This window comes from Phacochoerus africanus, chromosome X, assembly GCF_016906955.1.
Source record: "Phacochoerus africanus isolate WHEZ1 chromosome X, ROS_Pafr_v1, whole genome shotgun sequence".
Lineage (NCBI taxonomy): Eukaryota > Metazoa > Chordata > Mammalia > Artiodactyla > Suidae > Phacochoerus > Phacochoerus africanus.
In genome coordinates this window covers 128,034,828-128,053,652 of record NC_062560.1, presented here as the reverse complement: position 1 = coordinate 128,053,652, position 18,825 = coordinate 128,034,828, and the positions used below count along the sequence as shown (strand labels likewise).

Below are 18,825 nucleotides of genomic sequence, written 5' to 3'. Positions count from 1 at the left end.
GCTTCCTCGGCCTAAGCTACATGTTTGCCAGGCCAGCTCCTCCTTGTGCTTTAGGTCTCAACTGAACTGTTCCCTCCCCAGCAGAAGACCTTTCCACAACCATCCCAGCTGCAGCACTCCCTGCCCTGTCCTGTGTGTATCAGAGCATCGCATTTCCTTCTTCTCTGAGCATATCAACAATGAAGAGGCAGCAGATATCTCAGAATGATAGCAATACAAGGTATGAGCTGACCGTCTCAGTTCTAACTCGTAGTTCTCTGGGCACCTTCTCTATGCCAGACATGGTCTAAGATGTTTGATGCTGTGGCACCAAAGTGATGCTCAAAGACATCTACTTCTGGGGTACTCATTGCCAGTCAGCTTCCCACTGGTCGCTAGCCAGTCACACCTACATAAGGTAACTGGCATGCTCAGTATGTTAAGATTTGTTCTGGGTTGCAACCCCTGAAAAAACGCCCAGCATAGCACTTACCTGTTGGCCTGGCTGTCCACTTCCAGGAGCTGCTCAGGTTTTCTGGAGCTGCTCTGCTGCTCTGAGGTGCTGGGATCTGCAGGCTGCTGGGTGGGCACAGCTGGGTCTCCCTGGCCATCTCTTAGGGCTCCGGGCCTCCCCTGCCAGGCCTCCTCTCCCTCCTTGGTGACCACGTTCTTCTCAAAACCAGCCAGGTCGCTGCGGAAGAACCAGCACCCTTATGGAGCGAGTGCCGTGGGACCAGCCCTGGCTCACCTACTGCAAACTGATACCCGCTTCCGAGGCCTTGGCAGGTTCCTCTCCCAGGTGAGGTGGGAGGGGTTGCCAGAGAGGAGTCCACTACGGCCCCCACCTGTGGGACAGTTCCTCTCCTTGTCAGCAGTACCGACAAGGACACATAATGACTTCCAGGAGGTTTTAACACAGTCTTCTCCTCGCCTGAAACAGTGACATGTCCTTCCCCTGCGTCCTGCTGCCATATCTCCTTTCTTCAAACCTTCCCAGGCGCAGTTCACCTGTCCTCCCTAAAAAGTACCAAGCCACCCTGTCTGTTCCCCAGGCCACAGTGCTCAGAGGGGTCCTGCACGAAAGCCCAGCAGGAGCCCAGCTCTCTGGGAAAGGGTCTCTTCCCCCAGCTTCCTTGGCGGACTGGGTGGGGACCGCCTGAAGCGGAGGAGAATCCTCACGGTTCGGCTTGCGACATTCTCAAACGGGCTGGTGACCCTACAAGGCGGGGGGGCGGGCGGGGGGGCTTGAAACCTTGAAAGCCCGGACTCCTGACCAAGCCAAGGGAGGGCTACCCAACCCATTTGTGATCCTCGCGCGCCATCTGCTGGCCTGCACGGGCTAGGCCGAGAATAAGCTCTGCCTAAGCCTAATTTGCTCACAACAGCCATTTTCTTTATTGACCGTCCCATTTCCCGGCGGTCACTGCGACCCGAGCTCGCCGCTGCAGGAAATGGCGGCCCGCGCAGCCGCACTCGTGTGGGACGCAAGCGCACGTGAGTCCTGGGCACCTACGCACAGGCGCAGAAGGATTGCTGTGGCTGCTTTGTTTATTGCGGTCTTTTTTATTGCGAAGTGGTTGTCCTTACGAGGCATAGCACTTTCATTCTTTTTTGAAAACAGAAGAAAAGTCTAGGGTGAGGATCCTTTGCAGTTCATGAAAAGCACTCAGGATGTACTTTTGACAACCTACCCCCCCCCCCCGCCCCCCCGCCGCCATTGGCGCAGCTCAATCTCATGGCATAGCTACCGCTACACTTCCTGCGACTAAGTCTTCCGAGGGAAATGGAGTAGCAGCGGAAGCCAGGGCTCATCACTTAAGGGACCCGTTTAAAGCAAAAAAAAAAAAAAAAAAAGTCTTTTCAAACTTCAAACACCCCATTCCCCATCCTGAAGCTTCTCTTCCCCCTGCAACAGGCAAGCTTGGGCAACAAGCCAAGCTGTGTGCACTAGCTCTTCTCATTTCTTCATTCCTTTCTCCCTGTCACCTCTCCACGGAAGCTAATATATTACTTAGCAATATCCCAAAATATGTGTGCTGAAGGACCTCTCTTGTCCCTAGCGTCTAGGACCAATATCTGCCTCCACTGGGGGCTCTCCAGGGTCTCAAGGAGTACACAAACAATCATAGTAGGCCGAAAAGCCTAATTGGTAATGCTCTGGATATTTTTTCCAGGTAGATGAGCTTTGGAGACACCCCAATTGGCTGTTTGGTTTCTGCTTCGTGCCTCACCCAAAATTTACTCTACAATTACCATAAGATTATATATCAGGGCAAAAAAAAAAAATGTACAGTAGAAAGCTTAGGCTTCATGTTGAGCAGGTAACCGCAGCTGGTCCCATCTGCCAGAAACACAATTCTGATAAAAATATAAAGTGTGGCAAAGAGGAGCACCAATTTTATATAAACCAATGAGTTTTGTATTTGTGTTTATACCTGACTCATGGCTGAAGATTTAGAATTAAACCCATAACATCTCTGTTCAAGTCTGTCTCCATGTTTATGTACAGATGTATATTATGTATGTGTAAGATTTTTCCCCTCAGGATAGGATTACCAACTTAACTTACAAAATCCCTTATCCTCTAATTCAACGGACTTAGACATAAAATCACCTCTTATCTGGAGGACTGGTATACTTCCTAGCTCTTCTCCCTACCTGCACCCTGCCCACTTCCAGTCCATTCTTTTCATCACCATCACAGAGAGAACTCTAAGGCACAAATCTGACCATATCAATGCACTGCTTAAAACTTTTCCAAGATTTCCCATTGTGGCTCAGTGGTAACAAACCAGACTAGTATCCATGAGGATGCAGGTTAAATCCCTAGCCTTTCTCAGCGAGTTAAGGATCTAGTATTGCTGTGAGCTTTGGTGTAGGTTGCAGATGCAGCTCAGCTCTGGCGAGGCTGTGGCTGTGGCAATGTCCACTGATGGATAAATGGATAAACACAATGTAGTATGTCCAGATTATGAAATATTATTCAATCTTAAAAAAGAATAAAATTCTGGTGCATGTTACAACATGGATGAACCATTAAGATATTATGCTAATCGAAAGATGCCAGTTACAAAAAGACAAATACTGCATGGTTCCACTTATATGAAGTTGTTGTTTCATGTGGACAGGGTTCGGCTTTTGCAAGGTACAAACAGTTCTGGAGATTGGTTGCACAACACTGTGAACATAATTAATGCCACTAAAGTGCACACTTAAAAATGGTTAGGATGGTAATTTTTATGTTATACGTATTTTAAAATTTAAAAACAAATTTCCTTACCTCCTCTTTATCCTCAGGAGAAAGTCCAAGTCCTTATTATGGCATAAGGGTCTGACCCTGCCCATCTATGCTTGTGATAATGTAGTTTTTGTCCTTTATTACACTGATACAGTGTGTGGTGTGTTGGTGTCTCTAAGAGCACCCTCAGGTTCAGTGATTTGCTAGAACTCCCAGGACTCAGCACATAGTCCTCCTCTGGTTAAGATTTATTACCATAAAAGGATAGCAAGCAAAATCAGCAAAAGGAAAGGGCAGTGTTTTCATCCACAGCCCAAGGTTTTTATTAGAAGCTGGTCAGGTAAGTGCTTTCTGCCTAAAATGTACCCAAATTCCCAAATCCCAGAAGACAAGCAGAGATTCACCATAAAGCACATCATTTGTACAAGCAATCTAGGCTGTCAGCCTCGTCATGAATCATTTAGGGGGAGGTTCCTATCTCTGTAGAGAACTGTTCACTCTTTCAAGTTCCAAGAGACCAGCCAAGGGCCCAGCTTGCAAGCAGGCCTTAATAAGGAGAGCAGTCTCAGGCCTGCTAGGTTAACCCTGTCTGGACACCATCTGCCCAACATCAACTCCTCCACCGCCTTCTGTCCATAAACTACAGCCACATCAAACCAAACAGTTCTCCTTACTGTCAACTCTCTAAGCACAGGAGATTCCCTTACTCCTGGACCCTTCTTTCATACCCTCAAAAACTTCAAGATGAAAATCCACTGTCACCTCTCCCGTCCTGATTCCATGAGGCCTGCCAAGTCACATGCTTCTTCTAATATGCTGCCATCTCACTTTATCAGGGATAGAGAGTATGGACAAAGTCTTATTTGTCTGTATGCCCTACACTTAGCACATGGTTTGGCACTAGCTAATCACTAAGTAAAATTTGGTGTAATTATGGAATGTGTGGCTCATTAATTCACAGAATAAAGGCGCCCACATTTCTCTGCTCATTCCTTCTCCTGCCATCTGACTTACATCCGCACTCAGCCTGCCTTCATATCTCAGAGGTCAAAACTTCTTCTGACCAAAGGCTGTGGAATCTACCACCACCCAGCCTCCAGCATGACCTCAGTGACCCTTCACCCTCAGGTTTGCTCACTCCCTCTTTGAACAACAAACTCTCTACTGAACTGTTATTTCCTCCCCTGAGCACATAAGCACACACTGTAGGAAGTCCTTGTCATTGTCCTCTGCTTAGCTTCTCCCACATCCATCACCTCCTTACATCCCACTCTGTCTTCAGTCTACCATAATCCAACCACACCCTTTCTGTTCCCCCAACCTTCCCCTGTCCAGGCATCCATAAGCTCCATGTCACCAAATCTGGTGGACCTATTTCAGGGTCCAAAGCACACTGGAAAGTTAACTCAGCTTGGGTTGGTTTCCAGGTATCCAAAATTTTGCTTCTCAGTACACCTCCTCGACTCCTCTTCCTCGAAAAGACCTTTCAATGTTATTTTCCATCTGCCTTTGTTTCTCTCTTATTTTTACTTTTTTTTTTTTACATACTTGCTTAGAATTTTAGGGGCCAATAGTCAACACCCCTTTCTTTCTTCTTGAAACAAAAGAAAAAAAAAAGTCAGCTAATGAAGCAGGTGGCTTTACATGTAGAATCCAAAAGGAAGGCTCCCTTTGCATCCCTGAAACACAGGGACTTAGCCAAGGATGTGGCTGGACCACTGGCCCTGGGAGCTTGTGCAGAGAAGAGGATTTGGGGCGGGAGGGGGAATATCCTGGGCTGTCCATCTAAAGCCATCTGCCTCCAAAGACAGGTATAATTAGGGGCCAATCTGAGTCCATACAGTTCCTGTTCCCAAAGTGGCAACCAACCAAAGCCAAGGAAGAATGGAAACAACCTCGTGTTGCGTGTACGCCCCAGTCTGATCCTCCATGTGGCAGCTAAAGAGGGTCTTCCTACAGGTCATGTCTGGTCTTTAAGTCAGAACCTCCCACTGCTGCAACTCTGACGTTGAATTTCCTTCACAACGTATCTATCTGGCAAAGTCTTCCAGCTCCAACCTCATGTACTTGTAAATAAATCCTCTCCTGAAACCACCCCCCCCAAACCCCAAAGAAATACAGTCATGTCCTCCTTTATCTATAGGTTGTACTTTTTATACCCTGTCTTGCCAGATGGAACACTGAGTAGAATGCCCAGAAGTCCAAAGTTGTTGGGGTGGTTGGGTTTTTTTGTTGTTGTTGTTGTTTTTTTTTTTTTTTTTTGCTTTTTAGGGCTGCACCCACAACATATGGAAGTCCCCAGGCTAGGGGTCAAATTGGAGCTGTAGCTGTTGGCCTACACATCAGCCACTGCAACACTGGATCCTTAATCCACTGAGTGAGGCCAGGGATCAAACCTGCATCTTCCTGGGTACTAGTCAGGTTCATTACCTCTGAGCCATAAAGGGAACCCAAAGTTGTTCATTCAGTGTGTTTGGTCTGGGCTTCTACAAGGAATGGAGCCAAGGATGGACAAAGGAATCGATAAGGAAACCTATTACCTAACAGTTGAGCCTGGCCCTAAAAATAACCTCCTATTTAAGTACAGAACCTAAGAAGCCCAGTATCATGAGGATGGATGGACATTTTTATTTTATCCCTGCAAGAGAAGCCACATGAGCCATCTCCCTTCCCCTGCACTGGTGAAAGCCTGTGCTCTGACCTTCCAGAATTTATGTCTTGTGTGAGAAAGTGTTTCCTCAGATCTTCAGAAGTGGTCATTGCTTTCACTTGCTCTTTTTTTTTTTCTTCCTTTTTGTCTTTTTAGGGTCGCACCCACAGCATATGGAGGTTTCCAGGCTAGGGGTCTAATTGGAGCTACAGCTGCCAGCCTACACCACAATTCATAGCAACGCCGGATCCTTGACCCACCGAGTGAGGCCAGGGATCAAACCCACATCCTCGTGGTTCCTAGTTGGATTCATTTCTTCTGAGCCACGACAGGAACTCCTCATTTGCTTTCTCTGAAATCTCAAAGAAATACACCTGTCTGCACGCCCGTGACCTGTGCAAGGCACGAGTGTAGTGGCCACATGCTGTCAGGAGAGCCTTGACTTGAGTACCTCACACTCAATACCACAAGGTTGCTTCCAGTGGCAGTCACACTTGCTCTCTCACACCAACACATCACCAATCACAATCCTGCTGCCACCCTTACTGCCTCTGTCAGGGCACCTGTCTAATGCCTGCTCACCTGCTCTCTGTGCTTCACCTTACTGCACTCTCCCATCACAGGCCCCACCTCAGGTCCTTGTGCCACAGGAAGCCCAGGGAGTCACCATCCTAACCCCACTCATGCAGCAGGAGCCTGCATGGATGTGGGGCAAAAGCGGGTCCCACGTTGGTCATGGCCACTGACAAAACTCTGGTTCAGGTAGGCAGGAGCCCAGTCCAGCATAGCACTTACCTGTTGGCCTGGCTGTCCACTTCCAGGAGCTGCTCAGGTTTTCTGGAGCTGCTCTGCTGCTCTGAGGTGCTGGGATCTGCAGGCTGCTGGGTGGGCACAGCTGGGTCTCCCTGGCCATCTCTTAGGGCTCCGGGCCTCCCCTGCCAGGCCTCCTCTCCCTCCTTGGTGACCACGTTCTTCTCAAAACCAGCCAGGTCGCTGCGGAAGAACCAGCACCCTTATGGAGCGAGTGCCGTGGGACCAGCCCTGGCTCACCTACTGCAAACTGATACCCGCTTCCGAGGCCTTGGTAGGTTCCTCTCCCAGGTGAGGTGGGAGGGGTTGCCAGAGAGGAGTCCACTACGGCCCCCACCTGTGGGACAGATGAACTTTAAGCAAGAGTGCAAGGGGCTGTTCTCTTCCATGTAGAAAGTACCAATTCAGGACAATCACACTTTCTACATGGAAGAGAATAGCCCTTTCCACTCTTGATTAAAGTTCATCTGTTCCAGAGTTCCCGCTGTGGCTCAGCGGGATTGGCAGCATCTCTGCAGGATGCAGATTTGATCTTTGGCCCAGCACAGTGAGTTAATGGATCTGGCACTGTCGCAGCTTCAGTATAGGTCGCAACTGTGGTTTGGATCTGATCCCTAGGGCCTGGGAACTCCATATTCCCAGGGGGTGGGGGTGGGTGGGAGGGAGGGTACCAAAGGAAAAAAAAAGTTCACTTGTTCTAATGCAGAGGGCACATAAACCTGAAAAGCCCAAACTTCCATAGCAAGAAAGTGACAAACAGCATATGCTATAAATGTAAAGTTATTAAATCAGGCCAATAAGGCCGGTAAAGGGGAGCAGAAGCCACCTTTCCAAGTGCCCTTAAATATTTCTGGTGGAAAGAGGGACTCCTCTGGGGCTGCTTTAAGCTTTTATACAAGGAGAGTTCAACATGTACGTAGTACTTTGTGCCAGGCAATGTCCTAAAAGCTTTACACATACAAACCCATTTCACCCTCACAACTCTGCATCCAGGAACTATCATCGTCACTACTGTACAGGTAAGGAAACAGAAGCACACACGCGTTCTCTTGCAGTGCTGCAGGGTTGTCACAGCTGTGGCTTGGATCACTGCTGTGACGCAGGTTCGTATCCCTCGCCTGAGAACTTCCACATGCCGTGGGCGAGGCCAAAGAAATAAAAGATTAAAAAAGGTACCCAAGACTGCAGAGCAAGTCAGCTACGGAGGCGCGATTTGAGCCCCAGCAAGGGGTCCCTGCTCCCTGTGCTATGGGGCCTCCTTCTGTACCTGCGATTACAGAGGAGGAGGGCCGAGCTCCCCAGCTTGGGAGCAGGTCCACGGCTCCGCGGGTCTCCCCGCCCCCACGGAGCGCCGGCGCCCCGCGGGCAGAGACCCCCAACAGCGGGCTCGCTGCCACACGGGCTCTGGCCACGGGACACCCCCCCCCCCCCCCCCGCCCCGGCTCTTCTCCTCGCGGGCACCCATTCTCCTCTCCGCCCGGAGGTCGGCGCGTGCTCGGAGGCCTGCGGCAGCCCCAAGGCCGCTGGGGGGGGGAGGGGGGAGGGGGGAGGGGGAAGGGACGCGGGCGGCCCCGGGCGGCCAGCCGGCCCAAGCGTGGTCTTGGCGCGCCCTCTGGCGGCCGGAGCGAGCCACGGCCGCGCGAGGAGCGCCTCCGAGCCCCGTCGCGCCCGGGGGAGCCATTTCGCGGGGCGGACGGGCGCGGCTCCCGACAGGCACCGCGACGCACGCGGGCGGCTGCAGGAAATGGCGGCGCGCGCAGGCGCCCACGGGCCGGATGCTACCGCGCACCGCCCCGGCGCACTCCCGCGCAGGTGCGCACGGGCCGGCCTCGCGCCGAGACCGTGAGCGAGTCCGGAATTCGCGCCCAGGCGCGCGGGGCGGGTGCACGCGTTCTGCGCGGCTGCGGACTGGGTCCCTTCTTTCTTCCCAATGCACAACTTTCTGGCTTCCCATAGAGGTCGTGAAGCTCTAGGACAAGGTTTGTCAAGCTCGCTATTATCGACATTTTGGTCTTGATAACTGTCATGGGATCTGTCCCACGCCTTGTAAGAAGTTGGGCAGCACCCCTGGTCTCTACCCAGCATTTGCTGGTAGCACCCTCTTCCCAGTTACAGCAGTCAGCATTGTCTCCAGATACTGCCCAAGCGACTTTTAGAACAGTCCTTCTCAATCTAGACTGAACATGAAAATAAACTGGGAGCTTTTTAAAAGACATTGATAGTGTAGGCCTACTGCAGAACAATTAATGCAGATTCTCTGAGTAGGGCTCAGTACAATTTCCTAGAAAACACGTATAAGGTGATTGTCAAGTGCAGCTAGAATTGTGAAACACTATAATCAATGGTTGGTTTTGATTTTGATTTTGCAGACTTTTAATCAGACGAAAGTAGTTCCAAGCCTGGGCTCTATTCCTGTCTCTGATCCTCAAAGGAGCCCTCTGTTTCCTCCGTTGACAAATTGCGGAAGAAGCCAGAACCTTCCTCAGGTTTGAGGAATATTACATGGGATATAGTACAGATGGCATGTAGTACATATTAACCATCTGACAGTTACTGATTCTGGGTCTTAAGAATAGGCCCCAAAGATAGATTTCATGAACTAGTTTTTAGAGTTTCTCCTGAGATTTTTCTTAGAGCTTTTTGTGTTGGGATGCAGCTCTGCCTTTTGTAAGCCCCTGACAAGTCACCTAATGTTTTATGCTTCAGTTTCCCCACCTTATCTGTTTCACAGGGTTGCTGGGAAGATTGTTGGGCACATGACAGGATGCACTGTAGGTGGTTAGTTATTGTCTTCACTCTGATAATTGTCAGTGCAATTCGAGACCAAAAAAAGGTCATATAATAGGACCTCATACTTTAGAGATCCATTGCCCACCCCAGCTCGTAGCCAAAATTCACTCAGCTTTTAAACGCCCAAATCAGACCATGTTCCTCTCTGGCTTAAAACTTGAAATAAGATCCATCTATGGTGCCCCTTGCCACCTGGTAGGCTCCAGCCACTCTATGTTTTGGAACCTGCTAAGCATGTTCCCACAGCAGGGTTTTTAACTATCCCTACCTGCAGCTCTCCTGAGTGGCCCCTCTCCACTCATCTAAGTAGTAGCCCTCCGCACTGCCATCGCTGTCTTAGCACCCTGGCTATTTCTTTCAGGAGTTATAGTGGCCTGGGTTCTGGGCCTTTGTCCTGCACTATAATTAGGCACAACCCTCACAGGATTATGGAGAGACTGTGCGAGACCCTGAGTGGAGGGCTGTGCACACAGTAGGTGTCCCAGAGTGAAGCACTAAAGGTCAATCAGCCCCTGCTTACCTTGACAAGACTCCTCTTCCACCATTGCCCCTGAAGGTCCTCAGCACTGGCCACACTCAGCTACATACAGTGCCCAGAAAACAAGAGGCTGTTTGGACTCCTTTGGATATCCTGTCCACTTGGCTTGGAGGGCTCCTATTCACCTTGCCAGATTCAGCTCAAAAGCCACCTCTCCCACGAGGCTGTGCTGGACCCTCCTTCCCCCCTCCAGCATGATGTGTTGTTCCAGTCTGGGCCAGGTTTTGCCCCCCCATCAGCCATGTCTGATTGGGCTGTGCTCCAGCCTACAGCACAGGGTGGGTGCTCTCCGAGTAGTTGCTGACTGAAAGAGTGGGTGACTGCCTGTTTGTGGAGGACTTCCTAGCTGGGGGCAGCAGCACTGGTGGCTGATGTCTTACCCCTTTGGGTCTGTCTCTTCCTGTCTGCTAGGGCAGCAGAGGCCAAAGTGGTACCCGAGCTGAGGGGGGAAGCACACAGGCCCGCTGAGGTCTCTTCCCAAGCTGCCACCTCAGCTTGGGTTCCCCGTAGGTAGGTGCTGAGTTGGCTGGTCCAGTACCCTCTCCCCCACTGCCCCTGCTGGGTGGATTCACCTCCAGGTCAGGGCCCCTCCCAGCCTTCCTGTTCTGCGGCAATTACCTGATGTGAACATGGCTTGGAGCTGAGAAAAGCAAGGGGCAGTTTCCCCACTCTTACCTGGCAGCCAGTGGTCCCGGTGTGTGAGGCTGCGAGTTGGCAGTGTGCATGTCCTGATCACGCAGGAGAGAGGTAAAGCCAGCAGCTGGGCACAGCCTATGGAAGGAGGCCAAGCCCGGTCTTGGTTCCGGATCTTGTGTTTTTATGTTTACTCCCCCCGAGAGGGTGGCTCCTGTCCCTGACAGATGATAGGCACTGAGGAGGTGCTGAAAATGATGCTCCGGGCACAATACTCACTCACAGTCCACAGCTGACTGGCCAGAGCGCAGTGTGGCCTGGTGTTGAAGTGCACACTCCCTGGGGGTGCAATGCTCTGATTCAAATCATGGCTTTGCTAACCTCCTGGCTGTGTGACCCTGGGCACAGCACCTGACCACTTTGGGCCTCAGTTTGCTCATCATTGAAATGGGTTCAACTGCGTCTGCCTCATATGTTTTCTGAAAAGAGTAAATGACTTAACAGATGCCAAGTACTTAGAACAATGCCTGGGCCCCAACACGTGCTAAAGGGTACCTGTTATTATTACTGATCCCTGCGGCTGTTTGTAGAATCCACTCGAATAGAATGCTCAAAAAGAGTTCCTGGGTTTTCTTCCGAAATCCATTTATGCCAGTTGTACTTGCAACCATAATCACTAAATTCAATTATTAAGTAAACTCATGAAAATGAATGGGAAAAAAAAAAAAAAAAGGAGAGTGGGTTTTCCTGCATGAGAAACGACCTTTTCTTTGGAAAGGCAGTAAAGGCCAGTCTCTTAAAAATCATTGTCAGGAGTTCCCATTGTGGCTCAGCAGAAACAAATCTATCATCCATGAGGACACAGGTTCGATCCCTGGCTTCACTCAGTGGGTTAAGGATCCATTGTTGCCGTGAGCTGTGCTGTGGGTTGCAGACATGGCTCAGATCTGGTGTTGCTGTGACTGTGGTATAGGCCGGTGGCTACAGCTCTAATTTGATCCCTAGCCTGGGAACCTCCACATGCTGTGGGTGGTGCAGCAACCCCCCCCTAAAAAAAACAAACATTGTCAAAATAAATAAAGATAAGGCAACATAAAAGACTGCATTAAAAGTCATAAAAAGCTAGAAGGTTCTTCAGATAATTTTGCAAATTAATATGAGCCATGGCTTCATTTTAAGGGAACTGAAAGCAGAAAGCAAAGACTTCAAGTGCCAAACCCAGTAACATGGAGAATGGGGTCGACCTGCAGGACCATGCTTGCCCGCACACAGTGATGCAGGCTGCAGGTGTCAAGCTCCTGCAGTCCTCCCCACTGGCGGCAGCAGATCAGAGAAGCAAGGCCTTGGCCCTGTGCTCTTTCCTTGCACCTACCAAGGCACAGTGGGCAGAGGCTAGGACCTGCCGTGCTCGTCCCATGTTGGCTTGTGCTCCTGATCTGGGACTCAGGGCTCAGGGGCCAGGCATCAGTTTCAGATCAGTAAACTTGGTGGGGGCAAGGGGTCCTGGTGGGTGTAGGGAAGTAGGGGCACTGAAAGGGCCAGTGGGAAAGCAGGGCAGGGGTGCCGGCTGGCAACATGCCTTGGTGGCTCTCTGCGGATCCCGGCCTTGCCATCCTCTCTGGCCATCTGCTCTGAGCCATAAGGCCTCTAGCACAGCTTGGAGCTGAACTATCTGTGCCAACATCTGCACACCTTACCTTTGTGCCCATTTGGGGCACAATTTCAAACCAAAAGGGACAAATGGCACCTTTCCACCCCTGAGAAAATGGACCCTGACTCCACCCAGGTCCAAGAAGTCAGCTGGACATGCCTGGCTTCTACTTTGCCTCACTGGAGCCACCGCTATGCTGCTCACTAAACCTGACAGCAGAGCTGGCTAGAGGAGGAAGGTGAGGGGGGCAAGGCGGCTTTGGGGCTTCTGAAAGGGAAGGGAGAAAGCAGGGATGAAGGACTTGCTTCTGGCTTGCCCCCAGAGCTCAGTCAAGAGTCAGGAAAACACTGACTCATCCATCCTTCACTCATTCCCCATGTCTGCTTGGGAGGAGCTTGAGAGCCAGTGGCAGAGGACAGGGGAAGGAACAAGATTCAAGCCTAGTAAATTCCCAGAAGTGGAGTGTCCAGAGAGAAAGGATTCCCTTGGGGCAGCAGTGCTGGGGATGGGATGAGTAGTGGACCGAACTATGGGAAATGATCAGCTTTGGCAACTTGACCCTGGCCTGTCACCAGGAATATAAGAGAATCAGCAACTTGGGGCCATTGGCTTCCTCTGGATAGCTCACCCTCCTCTCCCAGAGCTGATGTCTACTCCAGCCAATCCTTCAGGTGGGGAGCCCATGGCTCTGGATCCCACGTTGCCTTCCCTTGACTGTGCACTTGATCTGTTATGGGGAGAGAAGCATTTGCTGACTCTGATTCAGTTTTGATTTCATCTAACTCAAATGTCCCAAGAGCAGATATGTGACCGCAAGCTGTCATCCTGCACTGCTTTTCTTCCCAACTTGATGGGCCGGGAGCAAGTGTGGAGCCAAAACAGAGCAAGGTGGCAACTCAGGAGGAGGCCGGCCCAGTGGCAGCCCAATGGCCAACAGAACAAGGGGCCAAGCATCTGGTGCCACTTTGTCTACAGGTCATCCCCAAAGTGCCTGAGTGCCTGTTAGATGCTCTGCTAGGGCCTGTGCATTCTTTGTTCACTGACTTCCCCAAACTGCCATCTTGGTGGCCTTGCTTGCTTTGGCCACCTGCAGGGCTGCTTTCAATGGAGTAAAAGCACAGTGAGGTTGGGCCAAGGGCTGGGCCTAGAGTTTTGTCCTCCTTTGCAACCAGCTCCCTGAGGGATCTTGGCAGGAGCCTGCTCCTCTCCAGGCCTCATGCATTCCTTCATTCAGTCTTTCAACAGATATTCACTGAGGACCTGCACTGGTCCAGATCCTGCTCCCAGCTCCATCTACTGACCTTGGATAAGGGGCCACAGGGGCTCCATGTTCCTGCACTGAGTTACCTTTCGGAGTCTGGGTCATGGCCCTCGAGGGCCCCTTCACCAGTCACGTCTCTCTGGGGCTCTCTGGGGTTGGTGGCCTCCTTCTCTTTGGGACCTGGGGAAAGCCTATGGTGAAAAGAAACGTAAGTTAACTCCCCCCCATCAGCTACCCACACTTAGGGGAAGGGCTGAGATTTGAACCCAAGCAGTCTGACTTCAGAGTTCTGGACTGTAATTATCCATGGTGTAAGACTGACCCTAATGTCCTGATTCGACCTCTCTCTGGCCTCTCTAAGGTCATCAGGGAGGCTCACACTGTCAACCCCACGGAGCCACACCCACCCCCTCTTCCCCATTTGTCCAGCATGACTCTGTCTCACTGCTACCCTCCTTGTCTGCAAACACACCCATCATATATTCATTTGTAAACTACTAAGTATTCACAGCACCCTTCCGTGCCCCCTCCCACTGGTTCCCCAAAACACACAGGGTGGAAGTCAAGCAGCTTGGGTGGAAGTCATGGATCTGCCTGCTCTTGGCTGTGTGACCGGAGCAAGTTCCTTAACCATTCAGGGTCTCAGTTTCCTTATCTGTAAAATGGGCATAGTGATTGCATCTACATCCTGCATGGTGACATGTGCTAGGCTGTTTAGGGCAGGGCAGGGCTTAGTGAATTCCAGCTTTCCCTCTTTCTCCCTTTTCCCTAACTGGAGTTTCCTGTTGGAAGGTGGGGGAGGGGTGCTCCAAGGGATCTTGACGGCCTTATGAGTGTGGGAGCAGGGGACACAGCTCAGATCTTCCTCGGAGAGAGACTGGCTTCCTCCTGCATCTCCCAGGGTCACTTTGCCTGTTTCTCAGGGACTGGTCACCTCAGGGAAACCAATGAAGCAGCTTCCAGTGTTGCCTTACTAAAGACACAGTCACACTGTTGGTTGTCAACCATTCCAGCAAGAAATGCTTCTGCAGTCCTGTTCTGGGCTGTGCAGGAGCTCAGAATTCTTGGGACAGGGCCATTCCAAGGGGACAAGTGTGGCTCTGTGTGGACGTCTCTCTGGTGGAGGTACAGACACAGCTCACGTGAGGAGGGGCGGTCTATGAGGAGAGCATGCTGTCTCGGAGCCCAGCTCACAGCCCCCCGAATCTTGCCTGCATGTTACCTGTCCCTCTGCTCCCAACCTCAGTGCCATGCTCCGTGTTGGTTCTGTCCCCTCCCCTCCGCGCCCCCTACCCCATCCCTCGAGCTGTTGAGGCTGATCCAATGACCCCTCACTGTACCTCGTGGCCCCTGTCACACACAACTGCCTCACTGGCATCAGGAGGCTCTGCAAAAGCCCATGTCCCCACCGAGCACAGCCGGCTGGTCCCATCCTCAGGTCCCAGGAGGGTGAGCCATCACTTCCAGGGGCTCTGGCATACTGCACGGTCAGCATCCCAGGCCTGGCCTCACTTGTGCCTGCGTCTGCTTTCCCCACCATGCAGACCATCAGCAACTCCAGCCAGGAGGCTGTCCCCACTGGGTCCCCAAGGCTGGGTCATGGACCAAGTGCTCGATCCCCAGGAGATGTGCAGCGAAATGAGATGGGCCCAGAAAACCCAGGCTGCTCATGTCTCCCACCAACCAGCCCCAGAGCTCATCACTTGCACCCTGGCGCTGCTGCCCCTATTTCCAGAATGGTGCATAAGGAGCCCAGACAACAGCAGGGCCCCTGTACCTCTTTCCTTCCAGGTCTGGGGCCACCAGATGGAGTCCTGCCCCCGGTGTCATGATCTGCAGGTGGACGATCTCCTCAGCTCTTGCACTGTGGCCAAAGGAGAGAGCCTGAGAGTCACTGGTAGGAAAGGTCTCCCCTTCCCTACCTATGCTGGGGGTCCAAGGGTGTCTCCTCTTTGGACTTGACCTTTCGTGGTGCTACAGCTGAGCCTGGCCCACTGACTTTCAGGTCCCAGAGGAAGGGGATGGAAGGATCCCTTCACCCGTCTCCCAGCCTCAATCCCAGCCTCCTTCAGACACAGCAGGGGGGCCTTCGGGGTACGAATGGGACCACCCAGCCCCGAAGACGATGCTGACAACCTGCCCAGGTGAGCCCTGCCTGTGGCCCCACCAGAGCATCCAAGATGGCTGTGGTGAGGGCAGGGGAATTTCAAGTTCACGGGCTGATGGGGCAGATGATGAACTGCAGCGAGATCCAGTGGGAGGGTATTGCTGGAGACTTGGGGGATGAAGGCAAGAAACCAGGTTCCCCATGAGCTGCAGCCCAGGGAGAGTCAGACCTTCTCAGCACTCAGGAGCCTGTTCCGTGGGTAACTGCACACATCCCTCCAGGTCCAGTGTAGTTTTTGCCGCTCCCCCCCCCCCCCCCAGAGCCTGACACCCAGCAGGCTTGGGCCATGGCTGGCCAGAGCTGGGAGAGAATGTGGAACTCCCTGGATTTATGGCGCACCCTTCACTCCAAACCGTGCTCACCCAGGTCCACATTAGGGCCACTCACTGTTTCCTTTGCCCCAGTGAAGCTGCCAGCCCAGCAGTTATTCAGGTGCCTTTGTGGCTGGATCTATGCCTGACCCTACAGCTTCGTAAACTCAGTATCCGTGCCACGCTGCCCTCATCCTGTGCCAGTCCAGCTGGAGGGGGTGGGAAGGAGATGGAGGTAAAGGTGCAGGCTGAGGATCACAGAAGGGGCTCGGGGGGTAAAGGTGGAGACAGGGAGTTGACTAGTTCTTGCTTCGAGTGAGCCCAGATGGCTCAGATGCTCTCAGTCACCTTGAAGTTGGCCCTGGCATCTTGCTCCAATCTAGAGCAGGAGCCCAGGGAGGGCAGGTCAGTCCCTCCTGGCACAGTGGCGATGACCAGGGGGAAATGGAAGGGCTGCCAGGAACAAGGAATCTCCCCCATGAAAGCCCAGGGGCACCTGTGCACTTGGGTAGCTCTGATCTCTGCCCCATCTGAAGTGTGTGGTTTTGAAATCTGTGAGTTTGTTTCTGTTTTTAGAATAAGTTCTTTCGTACCCTTTTAAATTAGATTCTACATATGTGTGATATCATATGATATTGGTCTTGTTATTCCCATGCCAGCTAAAAAATCGCTGGGGGAGAGAAGAGGTGGGGGCATGGGAATAACACATACACAGTGACCTACAATAGTCTGTAATAACCTATACGGGAAAAAAGGAGGCATGTGTTTCTATGTCGGACTGACTCGCTTTGCTGTACCCCTGAAGCTAATGCAACATCGTACGTCAACTCTACCACATAAAAATTAAATTAGGAGTTCCCGTCGTGGCGCAGTGGTTAACGAATCCGACTAGGAACCATGAGGTTGCGGGTTCGGTCCCTGCCCTTGCTCAGTGGGTTAACGATCCGGCGTTGCCGTGAGCTGGGGTGTAGGTCGCAGACGCGGCTCGGATCCCGCGTTGCTGTGGCTCTGGTGTAGGCCGGTGGCTACAGCTCCGATTCAACCCCTAGCCTGGGAACCTCCATATGCCGCGGGAGCGGCCCATGAAATAGCAAAAAAGACAAAAAAAAAAAAAACCGGAAAACGAGAGGGGTAAAACAGCTCAAGGTTTTAGAACTAACATCCCAAATGATACCGTAAAGCACACAAATATATTTCAAACACTATGGAACATTTGCTAGAGTTGCTTATGAATTAGATCTCTCAGAAAAAAAAAAAAAAAAAAAAAAACCAGAAAGACCCGGAGTTCCCGTTGTGTCCCAGCAGAAACGAATCCGACGAGGCACCATGAGGTTGCGGGTTCGATCCCTGGCCTCGCTCCATGGGTGAAGGATCTGGCGTTGCCGTGAGCTGGGGTGTAGGTTGCAGACGCGGCTTGGATCCCGCGTTGCTGTGGCTCTGGTGTAGGCCGGTGGATACAGCTCCGATTCGACCCCTAGCCTGGGAACCTCCATATGCCGCGGGAGCAGCCCAAGAAATAGCAACAATAACAACAACAACAAAAAAAAGACAAAAAAAATTAAATTAAAAAATAATAGAGCACATGGTGTCACACTTTCTCACTGGCATCTCTTGTTATGTCATAGAGGAAACAGGGACAGAGCCAACCCATTTGCACCTCTCCCTTGACGCCTTCCCCTTGAGCGATTCCTTCTTTTTCTTTTTTCTTTTTTCTTCCTAGGGCCACACCTGTGGCATAGGGAGGCTCCCAGCCTTGGGGTCGAATTGGAGCTGCAGCTGCCAGCCGCAGCCACAGCTGCAGCAACGCCAGATGCTTAACCCACTGAGCGAGGCCAGGGATCCAACCTGCATCCTCATGGATACTTGTCGGATTCATTACTGCTGAGCCACAGCGGGGACGCTAGACCCATTCCATCCTAAAGGCCCAGCTCAAATGGTACCTCTCCCAGGGGTCCTGTTATGGGATGCATTGTGCCTGTCCCCACGGTATGGCTGAAGTCATAACCCCTGGTATCTGTGAATGTGACCTTACTTGGAAATAGGGTCTTGGCAGAGGTAGTTAGTTAAGGTTGTACTGAGTAGCATGAGTCCTAATCCAAAAAAGGGACATTTGAACACGTGACGACAGAAGCAGAGGTTGGAGTGATACATCTAGAAGCTAAGAAATACCAATGATTGGCTGCAATACGAGAAACTAAGAGAAAGGCCTGGAACAGACTGTCCCTGCTGACACCTTCCCTGACTTAGGACTTTTGGCCTCTGGAAAGGGTACATGACTGCTGTTTAATCCACCCAGTTTCTGGTACCTTGTAACAGTCAGCGCCAGCAGATTCACACAAATCCCAGCCGCTCCTCCTGTGCAGCCCCCACAAGCCCCACCACCTTCCCAGCCCTGCAACCACAGTCCAGTCTGAACCACAAGTCCAGTCTCAACTTCTCAGCTAGCTTGAGAGCTGCTGGAGGCCAGTAGTGCTCACCCAGGGCGGGCTCAGCTGCCGGTGGGTGGGAACATTAGCGACAGGGCCCTGTGCCTAAGGGACACATCCAGCTAAAGGAGGCAGGCAGGGAGGGAGCTGAGAGAATCCCCCCCGGCAGCCACAGCGGCATTCCCTGGCAGGGCCAGCAGGGGGAGACATTGGTCTCTTCATTAGAAGGCAGGCTCTGCAAATCAGGAGGTACCAGCCCCCTGCACTACACAAAGGATTTAACAGGCACTGTCCCATTCAGTGTTTGGGATAGCTTCTGGAGGTAGGCATCACTGCTCCCCATTTTACATGTGAGGAAGCTGAAGCACAGA

At 51.8% G+C, this 18,825-nt stretch overlaps 1 protein-coding gene and 1 long non-coding RNA gene across 8 annotated transcripts in view; one reads left to right on the top strand and one right to left on the bottom strand.

Moving 5' to 3' along the window:
• ZNF185 (zinc finger protein 185 with LIM domain) overlaps positions 1 to 18,825 on the bottom strand; it is a 44,669-nt gene that overhangs the window by 9,206 nt on the left and 16,638 nt on the right. For 4 of the 7 annotated variants that reach the window (XM_047764071.1, XM_047764073.1, XM_047764072.1 and 1 more), the window contains 5 exons: positions 13,637 to 13,741; positions 12,918 to 13,016; positions 10,681 to 10,776; positions 6,663 to 6,860; positions 473 to 670 (listed from right to left, as the gene is read on the bottom strand). In XM_047764071.1, coding sequence (XP_047620027.1) covers positions 473 to 670; positions 6,663 to 6,860; positions 10,681 to 10,776; positions 12,918 to 13,016; positions 13,637 to 13,741 — 696 coding nt within the window. Of the gene's footprint in view, positions 1 to 472; positions 671 to 6,662; positions 6,861 to 10,680; positions 10,777 to 12,917; positions 13,017 to 13,636; positions 13,742 to 15,327; positions 15,415 to 18,825 lie in introns of all 7 variants that reach the window. The other 3 variants (XM_047764068.1, XM_047764070.1, XM_047764069.1) reach the window with 1 other exon arrangement.
• On the top strand, positions 8,360 to 17,363 carry LOC125117939 (uncharacterized). Its single transcript, XR_007132780.1, has 4 exons — positions 8,360 to 8,656; positions 15,342 to 15,447; positions 15,556 to 15,694; positions 17,334 to 17,363. It is a non-coding gene; the product is annotated as an uncharacterized LOC125117939 (long non-coding RNA).